This window comes from Pelobates fuscus, chromosome 1 (assembly GCF_036172605.1).
Source record: "Pelobates fuscus isolate aPelFus1 chromosome 1, aPelFus1.pri, whole genome shotgun sequence".
NCBI classification, from domain to species: Eukaryota; Metazoa; Chordata; class Amphibia; order Anura; family Pelobatidae; genus Pelobates; species Pelobates fuscus.
In genome coordinates, this window is record NC_086317.1 from 2,077,559 (window position 1) to 2,095,783 (window position 18,225).

Genomic DNA, 18,225 nt, shown 5'->3' on the forward strand with positions numbered 1-18,225 from the left:
GCAGATTCTGCTGACCCAGCAGCTTCTCCTGAGTACAATCTTAATCCTCAGGGATTTTGAGGATTTAGTGAGAGCCTTACCTGACACGTCTGCATACCCTGGTACCTAGTGCAGCAACAGCAAAGGAAACTGGGAGAAATTAACAACAAATCTGACCCCTGGAGACAGAGGGTGGTCTGTCCCCGAAAGAAGGGGCCTAGACTGGAGGGGGCCCTTTCTTGAAGGAGACGCAGGCCAGGAAGAGAGGAAGAACGGATTCTAATCTCCAGGGGATTAGACTGGGAGAGAACCTACCTCCCTTGCCAGGCTCTAGGGACCCCCACCCACTTAAAGAGGATCTCCTTACCAGTTTCAGACTCTTCCCATCTCTAAGGGCAAAGATTTATTTTGCATTTTAGAAGACGTGGTCCAGCTCCCACTAAGAATGCTGAGCAATCAGTCCACGGTTTGCCTGTTCTCGGGGGTCTGTGCCACCCTGTTTGCGCTGGCCCTGGTGTATTACTTGTATTGGTGAGTGTAACAAAGCTGTCTTTTGGGATAATAATTCACGTGGTTAAGCTTATCTGTCTTTGAATCCATTCTTGTGTGATTGTTTGGTGGGTGTTGGAATGTTTTGCGTAAGTACAAACGGCACTGCGTTTACATATTCCCCATCCCCCACGCTGTGAGCTGCCCCCTGTGTGCAGTCCTTGACTGAGCTGTTTTTTGGTGGAAGTATTGTTAGAATTTGGTTTAAGAAATCCTGCTTATTATAAAAGACAGATAAGCTCAGTTTGTCCACAAATTCTGAATACATTGGCACCTTTCCTGTGATAAGTTACCGTTCCAGGATAGGTAGCCCATTCTGTACATAGTAAAGTGTAAATGTACTTTCCTGAATGGAGAACTATTTGGTGGCAACCTTTTTATTTTCACGTTGGCCTCTGGGTCTTCATGTGTTTGCCAGGCGGTGTTTGTACATGGTTAGTGGGAGAATAGGTACAGTGTGTGCCAGGCAGTGTTTGTACTCGGTTAGTGGGAGAATAGGTACAGTGTGTGCCGGGCGGTGGTTGTATTCGGTTAGCGTGAAAATAGGTAGAGTGTGCCAGGGCGGTGTTTGTACTTGGTTAGCATGAGAATAGGTACAGTGTGTGCCGAGGCGGTGTTTGTACATGGTTAGTGGGAGAATAGGTACAGTGTGTGCCGGGGCGGTGTTTGTACTCGGTTAGCGGGAGAATAGGTACGGTGTTTGTACATGGTTAGTGGGAGAATAGGTACAGTGTGTGCCGGGGCGGTGTTTGTACTCGGTTAGTTGGAGAATTGGTACAATGTGTGCCGGGGCGGTGTTTGTACTCGGTTAGTTGGAGAATTGGTACAATGTGTGCCGGGGCGGTGTTTGTACTCGGTTAGTTGGAGAATTGGTACAATGTGTGCCGGGGCGGTGTTTGTACTCGGTTAGTTGGAGAATTGGTACAATGTGTACTGGGCAGTGTTGTAGGGATTTAATCCGTTGGGTGGGTTATGTACTTTGTGCAATGGGTCGGGTTTGAACTTGAGTGTTTATTGGTATAAATAAAACTTATAAAAGGGTATGTTAGAGAAATTGACAGTGTTTGTAAATGAAAACTAATGCACAGCGTTATAGAAACATAGAAACATAGAATGTGACGGCAGATAAGAACCATTCGGCCCATCTAGTCTGCCCAGTTTTCTAAATACTTTCATTAGTCCCTGGCCTTATCTTATAGTTAGGATAGCCTTATGCCTATCCCACGCATGCTTAAACTCCTTTACTGTGTTAACCTCTACCACTTCAGCTGGAAGGCTATTCCATGCATCCACTACCCTCTCAGTAAAGTAATACTTCCTGATATTATTTTTAAACCTTTGTCCCTCTAATTTAAGACTGTCCTCTTGTTGTGGTAGTTTTTCTTCGTTTAAATATAGTCTCCTCCTTCACTGTGTTGATTCCCTTTATGTATTTAAATGTTTCTATCATATCCCCCCTGTCTCGTCTTTCCTCCATGCTATACATGTTAAGTTCCTTTAACCTTTCCTGGTAAGTTTTATCCTGCAATCCATGAACCAGTTTAGTAGCACTTCTCTGAACTCTCTCTAAGGTATCAATATCCTTCTGAAGATAGGGTCTCCAGTACTGCGTACAGTACTCCAAGTGAGGTCTCACCAGTGTTCTGTACAATGGCATGAGCACTTCCCTCTTTCTACTGCTAATACCTCTCCCTATACAACCAAGCATTCTGCTAGCATTTCCTGCTGCTCTATTACATTGTCTGCCTACCTTTAAGTCATCAGAAATAATCACCCCTAAATCCCTTTCCTCAGATGTTGAGGTTAGGACTCTATCAAATATTCTGTACTCTGCCCTTGGGTTTTTACGTCCAAGATGCATTATCTTGCACTTATCCGCATTAAATGTCAGTTGCCACAACTCTGACCATTTTTCTAGTTTATCTAAATCATTTTCCATTTGGCTTATCCCTCCGTGAACATCAACCCTGTTACGTATCATCCGCAAAAAGACACACCTTACCATCAAGACCTTCTGCAATATCACTAATAAAAATATTAAAGAGAATGGGTCCAAGTACAGATCCCTGAGGTACCCCACTGGTGACAAGCCCAAGCTTCGAATATACTCCATTGACTACAACCCTCTGTTGCCTGTCACTCAGCCACCTGCCTTACCCATTCAACAATATTGGAATCCAAACTCAAAGATTGCAGTTTATTGATAAGCCTTCTATGTGCAACAGTGTCAAAAGCCTTACTGAAATCTAGGTAAGCAATGTCTACTGCACCACCCTGATCTATAATTTTAGTTACCCAATCAAAAAAATCAATAAGATTAGTTTGGCATGATCTCCCTGAAGTAAACCCATGTTGTCTCTGATCTTGAAATCCATGTGTTTTTAGATGTTCAACAATCCTATCCTTTAACATGGTTTCCATCACTTTCCCCACTACTGAAGTAAGGCTTACTGGCCTATAGTTGCTATTGGCGATGTCCATTAAATAGTTCCTTGCGGTGCACTTACAATGGAAAAGGAGAAATGTTGTCAATAACTGTTTTGTGGATTTCCTGCGGCTAGGAGGATGGTTTTGATATATTCACTGCAAGCAATGTACACTGGAACCAGTCGTTCTGACATGGGGGATTACATGGGGGCATTGGGCTCAGTACCATAAGATTGCTTGATGTTAACATCTGGCACATAACTGGGGGTGGGGATTGTGGACATAACAGGGGGTTGGGGTTCATTGAATACAATGTACACACATCACTTTATACTGATGAAGTGACCGTATGCCCCTTTTGCTTTCTTCTCAAACTGACCCATCTCATTCTGTTTTCTTCTCACAGGACGGTGGCTCTGAGTGAGGGTCCGTGTAAGCGGCACTGAGCGCAGGAAGCAGAAATGGGGGTTTGGGGGTTCGTGAAGACTCAGTTTGTGGTTCATCTTCTCATTGGCTTTGTGTTCGTGCTTAGCGGCCTCATCATCAACTTCATTCAGCTCTGCACTGTTCCCTTGTGGGGTATAAACAAGCAGGCGTACCGCAGGCTCAACTGCCGGCTGGCATACTCCCTCTGGAGCCGTGAGTACCCCAGTGTCTAGCTAGTCTCATTGTAATATGGGATTATTTTTAGATAATGTCACGCGCACAGTACGATCCTTAGCGCCTCTCTCTCTATTTAGCCCTGCAGTAGAAAGGATCTCCTTGTTATATAATGCTGGATATTGGTATGGCGCTGGCAATCATTGACACTCTGTGTTGTTCCTTAGAGCTGGTGATGCTGTTGGAGTGGTGGTCTGGCACACAATGCACGCTCTTCACGGACCAGCAGACGGTGGATCACTTTGGGAAGGAGCACGTCATCATTATCCTCAATCACAATTTTGAGATTGACTTCTTGTGTGGCTGGACCATGTGTGAACGTTTTGGAGTGCTCGGGGTGAGTGTGAGATCCATATCTCTGCTGAGCCCACTTAGTGTTTAGAGAGGCTAAGACACTCAAGTCTAATTTATGAACATTTAGAAGATTATCGCCCTGTTTCGGGTGACAAAGCTTGTCTTCAATAAGGAGGCGACCTACGGAGAACATGCTTTGTAGCATGACTTTGAGGGAACCTCATTCACTGTATTCCCTATTCCGGATGACACATTTACCATTATCAGCCAGTTGTAGGGTGGGCTCATAAATCTCCATATAGATCGACTAACTGATGGCGATCATATTGAAGCTCCCTTTCTCCTTTCCCCTCTCTCACACTAACTAACTCCTAGACCCTCTCCTTTACTGTATCTCACTAGCTGCTAGACACTCTCCTTTACTGTATCTCACTAGCTCCTAGACCCTGTCTTGCTGTATCTCACTAGCTCCTAGACCCTGTCTTGCTGTATCTCACTAGCTCCTAGACCCTGTCTCGCTGTATCTCACTAGCTCCTAGACCCTGTCTCGCTGTATCTCACTAGCTCCTAGACCCTGTCTCGCTGTATCTCACTAGCTCCTAGACCCTGTCTCGCTGTATCTCACTAGCTCCTAGACCCTGTCTCGCTGTATCTCACTAGCTCCTAGACCCTGTCTCGCTGTATCTCACTAGCTCCTAGACCCTGTCTCGCTGTATCTCACTAGCTCCTAGACCCTGTCTCGCTGTATCTCACTAGCTCCTAGACCCTGTCTCGCTGTATCTCACTAGCTCCTAGACCCTGTCTCGCTGTATCTCACTAGCTCCTAGACCCTGTCTCGCTGTATCTCACTAGCTCCTAGACCCTGTCTCGCTGTGTATCTCACTAGCTCCTAGACCCTGTCTCGCTGTGTATCTCACTAGCTCCTAGACCCTGTCTCGCTGTATCTCACTAGCTCCTAGACCCTGTTCGCTGTGTATCTCACTAGCTCCTAGACCCTGTCTCGCTGTATCTCACTAGCTCCTAGACCCTGTCTCGCTGTATCTCACTAGCTCCTAGACCCTGTCTCGCTGTATCTCACTAGCTCCTAGACCCTGTCTCGCTGTATCTCACTAGCTCCTAGACCCTGTCTCGCTGTATCTCACTAGCTCCTAGACCCTGTCTCGCTGTATCTCACTAGCTCCTAGACCCTGTCTCGCTGTGTATCTCACTAGCTCCTAGACCCTGTCTCGCTGTATCTCACTAGCTCCTAGACCCTGTCTCGCTGTATCTCACTAGCTCCTAGACCCTGTCTCGCTGTGTCTCTCACTAGCTCCTAGACCCTGTCTCGCTGTGTCTCTCACTAGCTCCTAGACCCTGTCTCGCTGTGTCTCTCACTAGCTCCTAGACCCTGTCTCGCTGTGTATCTCACTAGCTCCTAGACCCTGTCTCGCTGTGTATCTCACTAGCTCCTAGACCCTGTCTCGCTGTGTATCTCACTAGCTCCTAGACCCTGTCTCGCTGTGTCTCTCACTAGCTCCTAGACCCTGTCTCGCTGTGTCTCTCACTAGCTCCTAGACCCTGTCTCGCTGTGTCTCTCACTAGCTCCTAGACCCTGTCTCGCTGTGTATCTCACTAGCTCCTAGACCCTGTCTCGCTGTGTATCTCACTAGCTCCTAGACCCTGTCTCGCTGTGTCTCTCACTAGCTCCTAGACCCTGTCTCGCTGTGTCTCTCACTAGCTCCTAGACCCTGTCTCGCTGTGTATCTCACTAGCTCCTAGACCCTGTCTCGCTGTGTCTCTCACTAGCTCCTAGACCCTGTCTCGCTGTGTATCTCACTAGCTCCTAGACCCTGTCTCGCTGTGTCTCTCACTAGCTCCTAGACCCTGTCTCGCTGTGTCTCTCACTAGCTCCTAGACCCTGTCTCGCTGTGTCTCTCACTAGCTCCTAGACCCTGTCTCGCTGTGTCTCTCACTAGCTCCTAGACCCTGTCTCGCTGTGTCTCTCACTAGCTCCTAGACCCTGTCTCGCTGTGTCTCTCACTAGCTCCTAGACCCTGTCTCGCTGTGTATCTCACTAGCTCCTAGACCCTGTCTCGCTGTGTCTCTCACTAGCTCCTAGACCCTGTCTCGCTGTGTATCTCACTAGCTCCTAGACCCTGTCTCGCTGTGTCTCTCACTAGCTCCTAGACCCTGTCTCGCTGTGTCTCTCACTAGCTCCTAGACCCTGTCTCGCTGTGTCTCTCACTAGCTCCTAGACCCTGTCTCGCTGTGTATCTCACTAGCTCCTAGACCCTGTCTCGCTGTGTATCTCACTAGCTCCTAGACCCTGTCTCGCTGTGTATCTCACTAGCTCCTAGACCCTGTCTCGCTGTATCTGTGGCTGACTCCATGGCGTGCTCTCGCTGTATCTCACTAGCTCCTAGACCCTGTCTCGCTGTATATCTCACTAGCTCCTAGACCCTGTCTCGCTGTGTATCTCACTAGCTCCTAGACCCTGTCTCGCTGTGTCTCTCACTAGCTCCTAGACCCTGTCTCGCTGTGTCTCTCACTAGCTCCTAGACCCTGTCTCGCTGTGTCTCTCACTAGCTCCTAGACCCTGTCTCGCTGTATCTCTCACTAGCTCCTAGACCCTGTCTCGCTGTGTATCTCACTAGCTCCTAGACCCTGTCTCGCTGTGTCTCTCACTAGCTCCTAGACCCTGTCTCGCTGTGTCTCTCACTAGCTCCTAGACCCTGTCTCGCTGTGTCTCTCACTAGCTCCTAGACCCTGTCTCGCTGTGTCTCTCACTAGCTCCTAGACCCTGTCTCGCTGTGTATCTCACTAGCTCCTAGACCCTGTCTCGCTGTGTCTCTCACTAGCTCCTAGACCCTGTCTCGCTGTGTCTCTCACTAGCTCCTAGACCCTGTCTCGCTGTGTCTCTCACTAGCTCCTAGACCCTGTCTCGCTGTGTCTCTCACTAGCTCCTAGACCCTGTCTCGCTGTGTCTCTCACTAGCTCCTAGACCCTGTCTCGCTGTGTCTCTCACTAGCTCCTAGACCCTGTCTCGCTGTGTCTCTCACTAGCTCCTAGACCCTGTCTCGCTGTGTATCTCACTAGCTCCTAGACCCTGTCTCGCTGTGTATCTCACTAGCTCCTAGACCCTGTCTCGCTGTGTCTCTCACTAGCTCCTAGACCCTGTCTCGCTGTGTCTCTCACTAGCTCCTAGACCCTGTCTCGCTGTGTCTCTCACTAGCTCCTAGACCCTGTCTCGCTGTGTCTCTCACTAGCTCCTAGACCCTGTCTCGCTGTGTATCTCACTAGCTCCTAGACCCTGTCTCGCTGTGTCTCTCACTAGCTCCTAGACCCTGTCTCGCTGTATCTCACTAGCTCCTAGACCCTGTCTCGCTGTGTCTCTCACTAGCTCCTAGACCCTGTCTCGCTGTATCTCACTAGCTCCTAGACCCTGTCTCGCTGTGTCTCTCACTAGCTCCTAGACCCTGTCTCGCTGTGTCTCTCACTAGCTCCTAGACCCTGTCTCGCTGTGTCTCTCACTAGCTCCTAGACCCTGTCTCGCTGTGTCTCACTAGCTCCTAGACCCTGTCTCGCTGTGTCTCTCACTAGCTCCTAGACCCTGTCTCGCTGTGTCTCTCACTAGCTCCTAGACCCTGTCTCGCTGTGTCTCTCACTAGCTCCTAGACCCTGTCTCGCTGTGTCTCTCACTAGCTCCTAGACCCTGTCTCGCTGTGTCTCTCACTAGCTCCTAGACGCGCTCTCGCTGTGTCTGTGGCTGACTCCATGGCGTGCTCTCGCTGTATCTCACATTGTCTCCATGTCCGTTCTTTATTTATTTATTTTTTTCCCTCCAGAGTTCGAAGGTCCTTGCAAAGAAAGAGCTGCTGATGGTGCCCCTCATCGGTTGGACGTGGTATTTTTTGGAAATAGTTTTTTGCAAACGCAAGTGGGAAGAAGACAGAGACACCGTTATGCATGGCCTTCAAAACCTCAGGGACTACCCCGAGTATATGTGGGTTAGTGCATTCTCCCTGTTTGAAAAAAATTATATTCCAATACTTCCTTCTCCTGCGCTCTGTCTTCTTTTTATCGCTTTCCCCCCACTCTCCGTGTCGCCATTCTTTCCTCCCCCCCACTCTCCGTGTCGCCATTCTTTCCTCCCCCCCACTCTCCGTGTCGCCCTTCTCCTCCCCCCCCACTCTCCGTGTCGCCCTTCTCCTCCCCCCCCACTCTCCGTGTCGCCATTCTCCTCCCCCCCCCACTCTCCGTGTCGCCCTTCTCCTCCCCCCCCCACTCTCCGTGTCGCCCTTCTCCTCCCCCCCCCCACTCTCCGTGTCGCCCTTCTCCTCCCCCCCCCCCCACTCTCCGTGTCGCCCTTCTCCTCCCCCCCCCCCCGTCCCCTCCTCCCCCCCCCCCACTCTCCGTGTCGCCCTTTCTCCTCCCCCCCCCACCTCTCCGTGTCGCCCTTCTCCCCCCCCCCCCACTCTCCGTGTCGCCCTTCTCCTCCCCCCCCCCACTCTCCGTGTCGCCCTTCTCCTCCCCCCCCCCACTCTCCGTGTCGCCCTTCTCCTCCCCCCCCCCCACTCTCCGTGTCGCCCTTCTCCTCCCCCCCCCCCACTCTCCGTGTCGCCCTTCTCCTCCCCCCCCACTCTCCGTGTCGCCCTTCTCCTCCCCCCCCCACTCTCCGTGTCGCCATTCCCCCTGCTCATTGTTTTTTATCCCCTTAGTTCCTGCTGTACTGTGAAGGCACGCGTTTCACTGAGACAAAGCACAGAATCAGTATGGAGGTGGCAGATAAGAAAGGACTAGCACGTCTCAAACACCATCTACTGCCACGTACCCGAGGATTTACTACAGCTGTGCAGTGTCTGAGGGGAACAGGTAATTCAACAGCCACATGTCCAAAAGTCTACCTTTAAAATGAAAATGGCTTCCCAAAGCCTTGCACATTGTGTGACTGTCCACTAAACCAGCTGTCATTTCCTAGACACTGTAGGTGTTAAACGAATGGTAGATATACGTTGGTAAGACAGCTGGCCGTTATCACAAACTGATCACTTGCTCTCTCTTCACAGTCTCCGCTGTTTATGATGTGACCTTGAATTTCCGTGGGAATAAGAACCCATCATTGCTGGGAATTTTATATGGGAAAAAATATGAGGCTGATATGTGTGTGAGGTGAGTGTTTTGAGTTATAATAGAGCTAGAAAATGGCGACATTTTATGTTCTATAGACCATGTCATGTTACTTGGACTAACCCTTTAATTGTGCTGTTTTTTTACATGTTGGCGTTTAGTGTTCTTGGTTTCTATTAAAGTGTCTTTATTCTGCCATTGGCGCTTTGAACATCATTCTGTTTTCCGCTTTGTAAATTTGCCTCGTTTGACCACCCATCCTCCCTCTTTTGGTCGACTCTTATTAAACTCTCACAGCCACTGTCTCCCAATCTCATGTTATCTCTCTGTCTCAGACGTTTCCCTCTGGAGGATATTCCACTCGATGAGAAAGAGGCGGCAAACTGGCTTCACAAACTCTACCAGGAAAAGGTAAAATGATGGGATGCCACGAGTGATAGTCCTGCAAGTATACCCATTCCATAACCGATCCAAAAGTAAGATGGCACAAATTGTGTTGCGCAATTCTAGAATATTGTAAAGTCATGACATGGGAGTGGATATTGATTAATGGGACACTCCAAGCATCAAAACTTCTTCATCTAAATGAAGTTATGGTCCCTGGAGGCACTCTTCTTATGTTCCATGAACTGGCTTAGAAAGAAACGTAGCTTTTTTTCATCCAGTTTTCAGCTGACCGCTCTGTCAATCCGCAGCACTCCGCGCTTCCTGAAATTGACATTTCAGAACGCATGGACATCGCAGCTGGAGGTAACTTTGGGGTTAAACCATTTGAAAATTGTTTAACACGTTGAGGTAAACTTGCTCCAGGGGCCTCCTTGCACCATAACAACTTCATTTAAATGAAATTGTTTTCGTGCTTTAGTTGCCCCTTAAGCTCAAAGGGACACTAAGGTCAGGAAAAAAAAACTCTTTCTGACCCTATCGTGTTAAAAAAACCCTGCTAGCGCCCCTGGCTCCCCCCTTGCTTCCCTAAATATAGTAAAATCTTACTTGTATTCAAGTCTGACGCTGCTGCCACTAAACTGCCTGTGTTTGCTGACATCATCAGAAGTGAGGGCACTATATATTGGGAGAAAGGAAGATAATTGATTCCGCTGTGCTGAGCATTGCACGGTCACACCGCTCTCTATATGTGATCGGAGAATAGACTGGGCATATAAAAGAGGGCACTATATATTGGGAGAAAAGTTTGACTGGTTTCCATGTCTTCTGAGATGTTTCTTCTTTTTCAAGGATGCTTTGCAGGAACGATACCTCCAGGAGGGCACCTTCCCGGGTCCCCAGATTGTACCACGCCGCAGACCATGGACTCTCATAAACTTCTTATTCTGGGCCACTCTTCTTCTGTCTCCATTATTCTCATTTGCAGTTGGCATTTTTGCCAGTGGCTCTCCATTTCTCATTCTCTCTTTTATGGGCTTCATGTGGACAGGTAAGTGATCAGTCTCTGTATTTTGTCATAATCAGTCATGTTATTTATATTCTTATGGGAGTTTAGTGAAATGTACAGAACTGGAAGTGGGTCCCTGCATAAGGGTGGGGGTAAACCCTAGCAGCTGAAATAGTCCTGTTTATGGGTAAACTGACCACTGTGTTCGTTATAGGTGGATGTATGATTTTAATATATGCAGAAGTAAAATAAAGAATGTATTCAATTATGCTGGTGGTAAGCTGCACTGCTCAGCTCTTTCATCCTATGCATGGATGGAATTGTCTGCGGTGTTGTCTTAAGATGCAAACAAGCATTTGTTTGCTTGTGAGGTTTTTTTAGATTTTTTTTTTTTGTAAACCGTTTATTTTTTCTGCTTGCATTTTATCTCCTTTCCAGCCTCGTTTGCAGTGCGACGTCTCATTGGGGTGACAGAGATAGAAAGAGGCTCGAGTTATGGGAATCGAGAGGTGAAGAAAATGGATTAGATGCTCCAGATATCTGAAATTGTAGTGCGGTCTGGACTTGTCTTGGTTATATTTATTACTAACATGAACTGAGAGGGAGGAGCCTCCTGCAGAGCACCACCCCCATGGAGCAGTACCAAGAGCCAATAGGAATCCGCCATTTCATGAGCGCAATAAAACCTGCGTTCTGCTCATCTCCTTCACTAGTGACTGTATATTTGCTACTTTGCCCCTACACACGTTTCACAGTCCATATCATCCTGCTTTTTCTCTCGAACGAGCCCTTTGTTCTAAATTTTACATCCCTGTTTATCTCCCATTGCTGGCTGTAACCTCAATTTATTTTAAGGGGAACAAGATGTCTCTGATTCCCACTTGCTGGCTTTACCTGTACCCTGGGCAGGGCCCTTGCCATCCATATGGGGTTAATGTGCTTTAGCAATTCAGTGGAACATCTTCTACATTGCGATGTGCAGCTAATTCACTTCATGGTGCTGTCTGCAGAGCTTTGGTCATTTCCACTGCTTGGATTGTGTACTTGCTAGGTCTGCCCACTACTCTGCAACTGATTATCTCCGTCCTGGCAGGAAGTGCTGATAGGGGCTCACCTATAGACCACCACTAATAAGCTAATACCTTAAAAAAAAAAATCAATCCTTCCTATCCTGGGAATAACAACCCTATGTCAGAAACCGGTATTTCTATTTGAATCTCTTCTTTTCCGTTATTTCAGTGAAATTAGCCCGTTACCTCACAGGGGGCAGGACTCTCTGGCAGTGAAAGGGTTAATTCTCCCCACTCTAACTCAGTGTTTAGCTATTGTTATTGCTGCCTATCTGATAGTGGGTACCACCGCAGTAGATCTAACATGTCTTTGGCCAGTCATGTGTAACATGTTAGAAGGAAGCAGCACATCCCTCATTCCATGGGTGCAGACATAACATGTAGAAATTGATTGTGAATGTGTACACAAAAGTCCTATTAAGTAATGTGTGTGTGGCTCTGAATCTCCAGGTGAACATGCAAAGATCATTTCTTACAGTATATGGCTTGTACAGGGCCTTAATCTCTGCAGAAGGGCTCTATGGTGTCTGTTGCTGTGGGCATACATGATGCTCAGGACTGGCGCTATGTGTACAGGTATTATATGGCCAGTAGCAGTGGTCTTTACCAATGTATTTATATGTTTATTTGTAACGTTACACTGCCGCTAGAGTGTGCTCACCGTAGAGCTGGCCTTCATATGGTACATGTTCACCATAGCCAGGACCACTTCTCATCCACATTCATTGTAGACTGGATCATTTCTGATCTGCGGTTACAGCAGATTGGCCTAGGTCTGTATCTGTGCAAAGTTCACTATAGACATTGATCCATGATTGATATGCATGGGGCCATTTACAATCAAGTTTCACTATAGGGTAGGTTCTAGAGTCCCCGGTAGAACTGCATGTTTTTCCATAGGGGCCATATACTACCCACATTCCCAGGTACCTTACAGCTGTTTATGGTGCACATTTACTGCAGGGCTTTCACTGTGCACTGGGTCCGTGTGCTTTGCTTTCATCACAGAGCGGGGCCATCTGCTTCATGTTCATCATGGAGCTGGGCCCTAAGGATCTCGTTCACCATGAAGCAGCGTTGTACGGATGTCGTTCACCATGGAGCAGGGCTATGTACACTAGGAGATTTGATGCACCACACCCCATTCTTGTGTATGGATTTTGTGTATGCGGCATTTACATGTGTCTCAAAGGTACATGTAGCTCTTAATACAGTTTGTGAGCAAGAGCTGCATAGTCTTCATTCACTCATTATTTTGCTGCCTGTTTAATCAATCCCCTGTACTGAGAATCTAGGACTAACAAATATTAAAGAGATGAGTTGAAGGATGGAGATCTCTGCTCTGTGAGTTGCCTTGGAGTGTGTGCCCCGTGCATGAAAGGACTGCATGTGTTTGGTTGGATTATTTGATGTGACTTGTGCTCTCGATCTGAGCAACACCAGCCAATACAAACCAGTGCCGATTGTAGGGGACAGTCACAACGAGGTGTAATTAAATTAGAAACCAGCTGGAAAGGATCTGTATGGACAAATGTGGTGTGACTGGAAAATCGCTGGTGTCTCGTAGAACCAATGCTTATATTGGGGGAAAAAAAGGTTTAAACTGATCAGCACGGGCTCGACAGTTAATGTTTTTTAGGTTTGGTACATGGAAAAAGGGTTGATTTATGCAATAAAAGTATTCAGGGTTTTCTAAAAGAAATTCATAACTTATGGTTAATGGCTTTTTAGGTCTGTAACACTGCTGTCCAGCTGCAGATTTAGCTATTGTTTTTGTGGTAGAAATGGGTTTGGTCAATAAGAAGGATAAACATGACCAGAAGGTAGATCAGATCCTGACCACACAGAGCTTGCTCTTGTATGAGCTCCATGCTGATGGAAGATCCGATCCGGACCACACAGATCTTGCTCTTGTATGAGCTCCACGCTGATGGAAGATCCGATCCAGACCACACAGAGCTTGCTCTTGTATGAGCTCCACGCTGATGTAAGATCCGATCCGAACCACACAGAGCTTGCTCTTGTATGAGCTCCACGCTGATGGAAGATCCGATCCGGACCACACAGAGCTTGCTCTTGTATGAGCTCCACGCTGATGTAAGATCCGATCCGAACCACACAGAGCTTGCTCTTGTATGAGCTCCACGCTGATGGAAGATCCGATCCGGACCACACAGAGCTTCCTCCTGTATGAGCTCCATGCAGATGGAAGATCTGATCCGGACCACACAGAGCTTGCTCTTGTATGAGCTCCACGCTGATGTAAGATCCGATCCGAACCACACAGAGCTTGCTCTTGTATGAGCTCCACGCTGATGGAAGATCCGATCCGGACCACACAGAGCTTCCTCCTGTATGAGCTCCATGCAGATGGAAGATCTGATCCGGCCCACACAGAGCTTTCTCCTGTATGAGCTCTATGCTGATGGAAGATCTGATCCGGCCCACACAGAGCTTACTCCTGTATGAGCTCCACGCTGATGGAAGATCCGATACGGACCACACAGAGCTTTCTCCTGTATGAGCTCTATGCTGATGGAAGATCCGATCCGGCCCACACAGAGCTTACTCCTGTATGTGCTCCATGCTGATGGAAGATCCGATACGGACCACACAGAGCTTACTCCTGTATGAGCTCTATGCTGATGGAAGATCCGATCCGGACCACACAGAGCTTGCTTCTGTATGTGCTCCATGCTGATGGAAGATACGATCTGAACCACACAGAGCTTGCTCTTGTATGAGCTCCACGCTGATGGAAGATCTGATACGGACCACACAGAGCTTACTCCTGTATGAGCTCCACGCTGATGGAAGATACGATCTGAACCACACAGAGCTCCATGCTGATATAAATTGAGAAGATAAAGACAATGAATGCTGCCTGTAAAATACCCATTACATTCTAATTTCAGAGGCTTGTTACTACCTTCTTTTATTTATGTGTCAATGGAAATTCGAATGTGGAAATCAATGGTGTTCAGTTGGCTTCTAAAAACACATTAGTGCAGAGAGGGGAGACACGCTTGAGTAAGATAAATATATCAAATCCTGAAAATGTTATTCTTTTAATGTAACCGCTTTGTATTGTAGATTGGGGTATGAAACGTTATTCAATATATAATAGGTCAGTCTGATCAACCAGCAGTGAATTAAATGGTGACCAATACTGGGTGACGAATAAAAAAAAAAAAAGGGAAAGAAGGAAAGGAATGCCTTTACAAGTGTCAAAGACGGAGCAAAATACAAAAGCAGGACAAAAAAACGGAATATGGTGCAGTATTTTTGATGCTGGTGATTATAAATAAAATAAATGAAACACACTTACAATTTTCTGGAGCTTGAAATCCGCTCCAGATCTAGCTGCTTGGACAGTACAATCCCCGTTGTGGATATGCTGATCTAGATCTTATATGGAAAGGTATCCTTAGGCTAGGCAGCAGCGAGTGGTGGTCTCTTTCAATGCTCAGTTTTATCACAGTGAGCCTTCACCAGCGTGTAAAATGAAAGTCCAAGTGCATATCTGGAACTGATTTCAAACTCCAGAAGATTATGTCCAGTAGGTGTAACCCTTTCAGCAGTAGGTCAAATGGTGAAGTAAGTACCAATAATTGGAAAAGAATAAATAGTAATGTACTTACAATTACTAGAGCATAAAGCCTGCTCTAGTGTAAACAGCTTGGATGGTATAATTCCCCACCAAGGATGTGCAGGATCCAGGAAGTAAATAAAAATAGTTGAATATAAAAGTAATCTATATAAAGTATACTTTATATATAACAAACAAGTAAAAAATCATAAGTATGCAATAAAAGTCCACTTAACGCGTTTCGCCTGGGAAGGCTTCTTCAGAAGTGTGGAGTGACTCCCTCAAGGATCCGTTTATATATGCTTGTAAATTGAGTAATTCGTTTATGGTGTGCTGCTTCCTATTTCCGGGATTTTCGGCTGGAACGCACATGTCTCATAGATAGTGACGCGGTACTCGCGCCGCACCGGAAGTGACGCGGGTACACGCGTCATGCCGGAAGAGTATTTCGGCGCGATTAATCCAATGATACTGTTGCGCTCAGATGGAACGCACGCAACGCTAAGAGAACAGCGTGCGTTGCGTTCCAGAGCGTCATGGCTGCTGGATTAGATCGGAACATACAGAGAATGGGCATATAGTCCTTCTCTGTGATAACATAGCTGCCATGATTGTAATTGGCAAAAGATACGAGTATATATTTGTCACAAAGACCACCAGAATTAGAATGTTTACACATAATACTAATTATATAAATAGCAATAGTAGCAGCAAAGCATGTTTTGAATAATCATAAAGAATTATACAGTACATTAAGATTATACAGTACATGAGGGGATGTAACTTATTGGACATAATTTGAGTGAATATATATCATGTTTATAATGAAGATATTATATCCAAATATAATCATATTAGATAGATCTGAATTAAGATTAGAAAACATATAAAAGTACATTGATGTAGTGTATATAAATATATAGAGAACAGGAAAACACACACACACACACAATAAAATTCATTGAAAAACTCATTAAGAAACAAAAAGGTCATATATGTATAAAAAAACAGGAGTAAGATTAATGTAAAAAAGATCGGGAAAAATGTAAAATAAAAAATTATATATATAAATTTAATGAGTAAGCGAAAAAAATGAAAAAGGGAGATATAATAAAATATATATGTTATAAAAAATATTAAAAGGCCAGTTCATGCTGTTATAAAAAATTGTAAAGATCAAAATCGGCATTCAACCCATTAGGGTGTAGGGTGTCTAACTGGTACTACCACTTCATTTCTATTTGTCCAATCTTTTTAACAATATCTCCTCCCCTCCAGTGATTTCTTACAGTTGCAATCCCAGTAAATGAAAGGTGTTTTGGATCATTATTGTGCATGCAAAAATGGGTTGGTATTGAGTGATATTTTTTTTTAAGCCTTTTTCTACATTTCTGCAGTGCTCTGCTATATTGTCTTTAAAGATCTAATCGTTCTGCCTACATACTGAAGGCCACACGGACATTCTAATAAATAGATCACATTCTTACTGTTGCATGTGATAACCCCTTTTATATTGTATATTTTCCCAGTGTTATTTGACCTAAATTCAGTAATCGTTCTCTTTGTTGTTTTAGTTTTTTTGCATGCCATACAACAATTGCACTTCTAAAAACCTTTTTTATTCATAAAATTATTAACTTTATTAGGACTATTCTTTGTAAAAAATGTTGTTAAATGCATCTTCAAATGTGGTGCTCCTCTGAATATTATTTTTGGTTTATCAGGGATTATTTTTCTCAGGATTTCATCTTCCTTCAATAAGTGCCAATGTTTAGTTAAAAATTTTTTCAAGTGTTTATTTTTATTATTATAATCTAATACAATTGGTAAAATAAAATCAGAATTGCCTTGATTCACTCGAGGTTTTGTTTTATATATGAGCTGATTTCTATTTATTATAGCTGTTTGATTGTTGATTCAATATTCTTAGCGTTGTATCCTTTTTGTATGAAACTCTTTTAATGTGTTTGCTTGTTTAAGAAAAGTCGATGTATCTGAACAGTTTCTTTTGAGTCGCATTATTTGGCTTTTAGGTATACTATCTAGCCATATTTTATTATGGCAACTGTCCGTGCTTATATAATTATTTACATTTACATCCTTGAAATGTGTTTGTATTTTATTGTTCTCAATATAAATATTTAAATCTAAATAAGTCACCATGGAATTACTACAATCTGCAGTTAAAAGTATACCATCATCATTATTGTTTAAAAGAGAAATAAAATCCTTAGCTGAACTTATAGACCCTTTCCAAATAAAAAGAAGGTCATCTATGTATCGGGAATAGGATACCAGGCATTCCACCCAGTCATGCCCCCTCCAAACGGACTGGTCCTCCCACTCTGCCATATAGAGGTTGGCATAACTGGGTGCAATATGTGCAGAAAAAAAAGTGCGCTGTGCCTTTAAGTGCTAGTTAAACGGGTCTATGCCTTCAATTAAAAACTCAGTTTGTTCTTGAGGCATAGAATCATCTCTTTCTAAAATGGATCTGATAGCTTGACACCCTTTGTCATGTTGTATGATCGTATACAGTGACTGTACATCACAGGTGATAAGTATGTAGTCTTCTTTCCAAACAATATTTTCCAATTTTTTTAATAAGTCTATCGTGTCTTTAAGATAGGATCTTGTTTGTTTCACATATGGCTGTAACATTATATCAATGTATTCGGATAGGTTAGAAAGGAGTGATCCTATACCGGATACAATTGGTCGTCCCGGGGGTTGCTTATATTTTTATGGATTTTTGGAAGGAAATATGACTGGGATCTTAGGGGATTGTATATTAATATAATTATATTATTTGGTACTTAGGATTCCTAAGTACCAAAAAACGGGAACAGCTGCAAAAAACGGGAACAGCTATGGGTACCAGGTTTGCACCCAGTTATGCCAACCTCTATATGGCAGAGTGGGAGGACCAGTCCGTTTGGAGGGGGCATGACTGGGTGGAATGCCTGGTATCCTATTCGATACATAGATGACCTTTTTATGTGGAAAGGGCCTATGAGTTCAGCTAAGGATTTTATTTCTCTTTTAAACAATAATGATGATGGTATGCTTTTAACTGCAGATTTTAGTAATTCCATGGTGACTTATTTAGATTTAAATATTTATATTGAATACAATACAAACAAAAACATTTCAAGGAT

General features: G+C 45.0%; 1 protein-coding gene across 2 annotated transcripts in view; it reads left to right on the top strand.

Moving 5' to 3' along the window:
- AGPAT3 (1-acylglycerol-3-phosphate O-acyltransferase 3) overlaps positions 1 to 12,808 on the top strand; it is a 28,431-nt gene extending 15,623 nt beyond the window's left edge. The window contains exons 1-9 of one of the 2 annotated variants that reach the window (XM_063445729.1): positions 93 to 510; positions 3,362 to 3,594; positions 3,783 to 3,952; positions 7,734 to 7,895; positions 8,607 to 8,760; positions 8,955 to 9,057; positions 9,351 to 9,426; positions 10,252 to 10,450; positions 10,847 to 12,808. In XM_063445729.1, the coding sequence (XP_063301799.1) occupies positions 3,417 to 3,594; positions 3,783 to 3,952; positions 7,734 to 7,895; positions 8,607 to 8,760; positions 8,955 to 9,057; positions 9,351 to 9,426; positions 10,252 to 10,450; positions 10,847 to 10,935 (1,131 nt within the window). In that variant the 5' untranslated portion in view covers positions 93 to 510; positions 3,362 to 3,416 and the 3' untranslated portion in view covers positions 10,936 to 12,808. Of the gene's footprint in view, positions 1 to 92; positions 511 to 3,361; positions 3,595 to 3,782; positions 3,953 to 7,733; positions 7,896 to 8,606; positions 8,761 to 8,954; positions 9,058 to 9,350; positions 9,427 to 10,251; positions 10,451 to 10,846 lie in introns of those variants that run through there. The other variant, XM_063445737.1, reaches the window with a different exon arrangement.
- Positions 12,809 to 18,225: the final 5,417 nt, after the last annotated feature.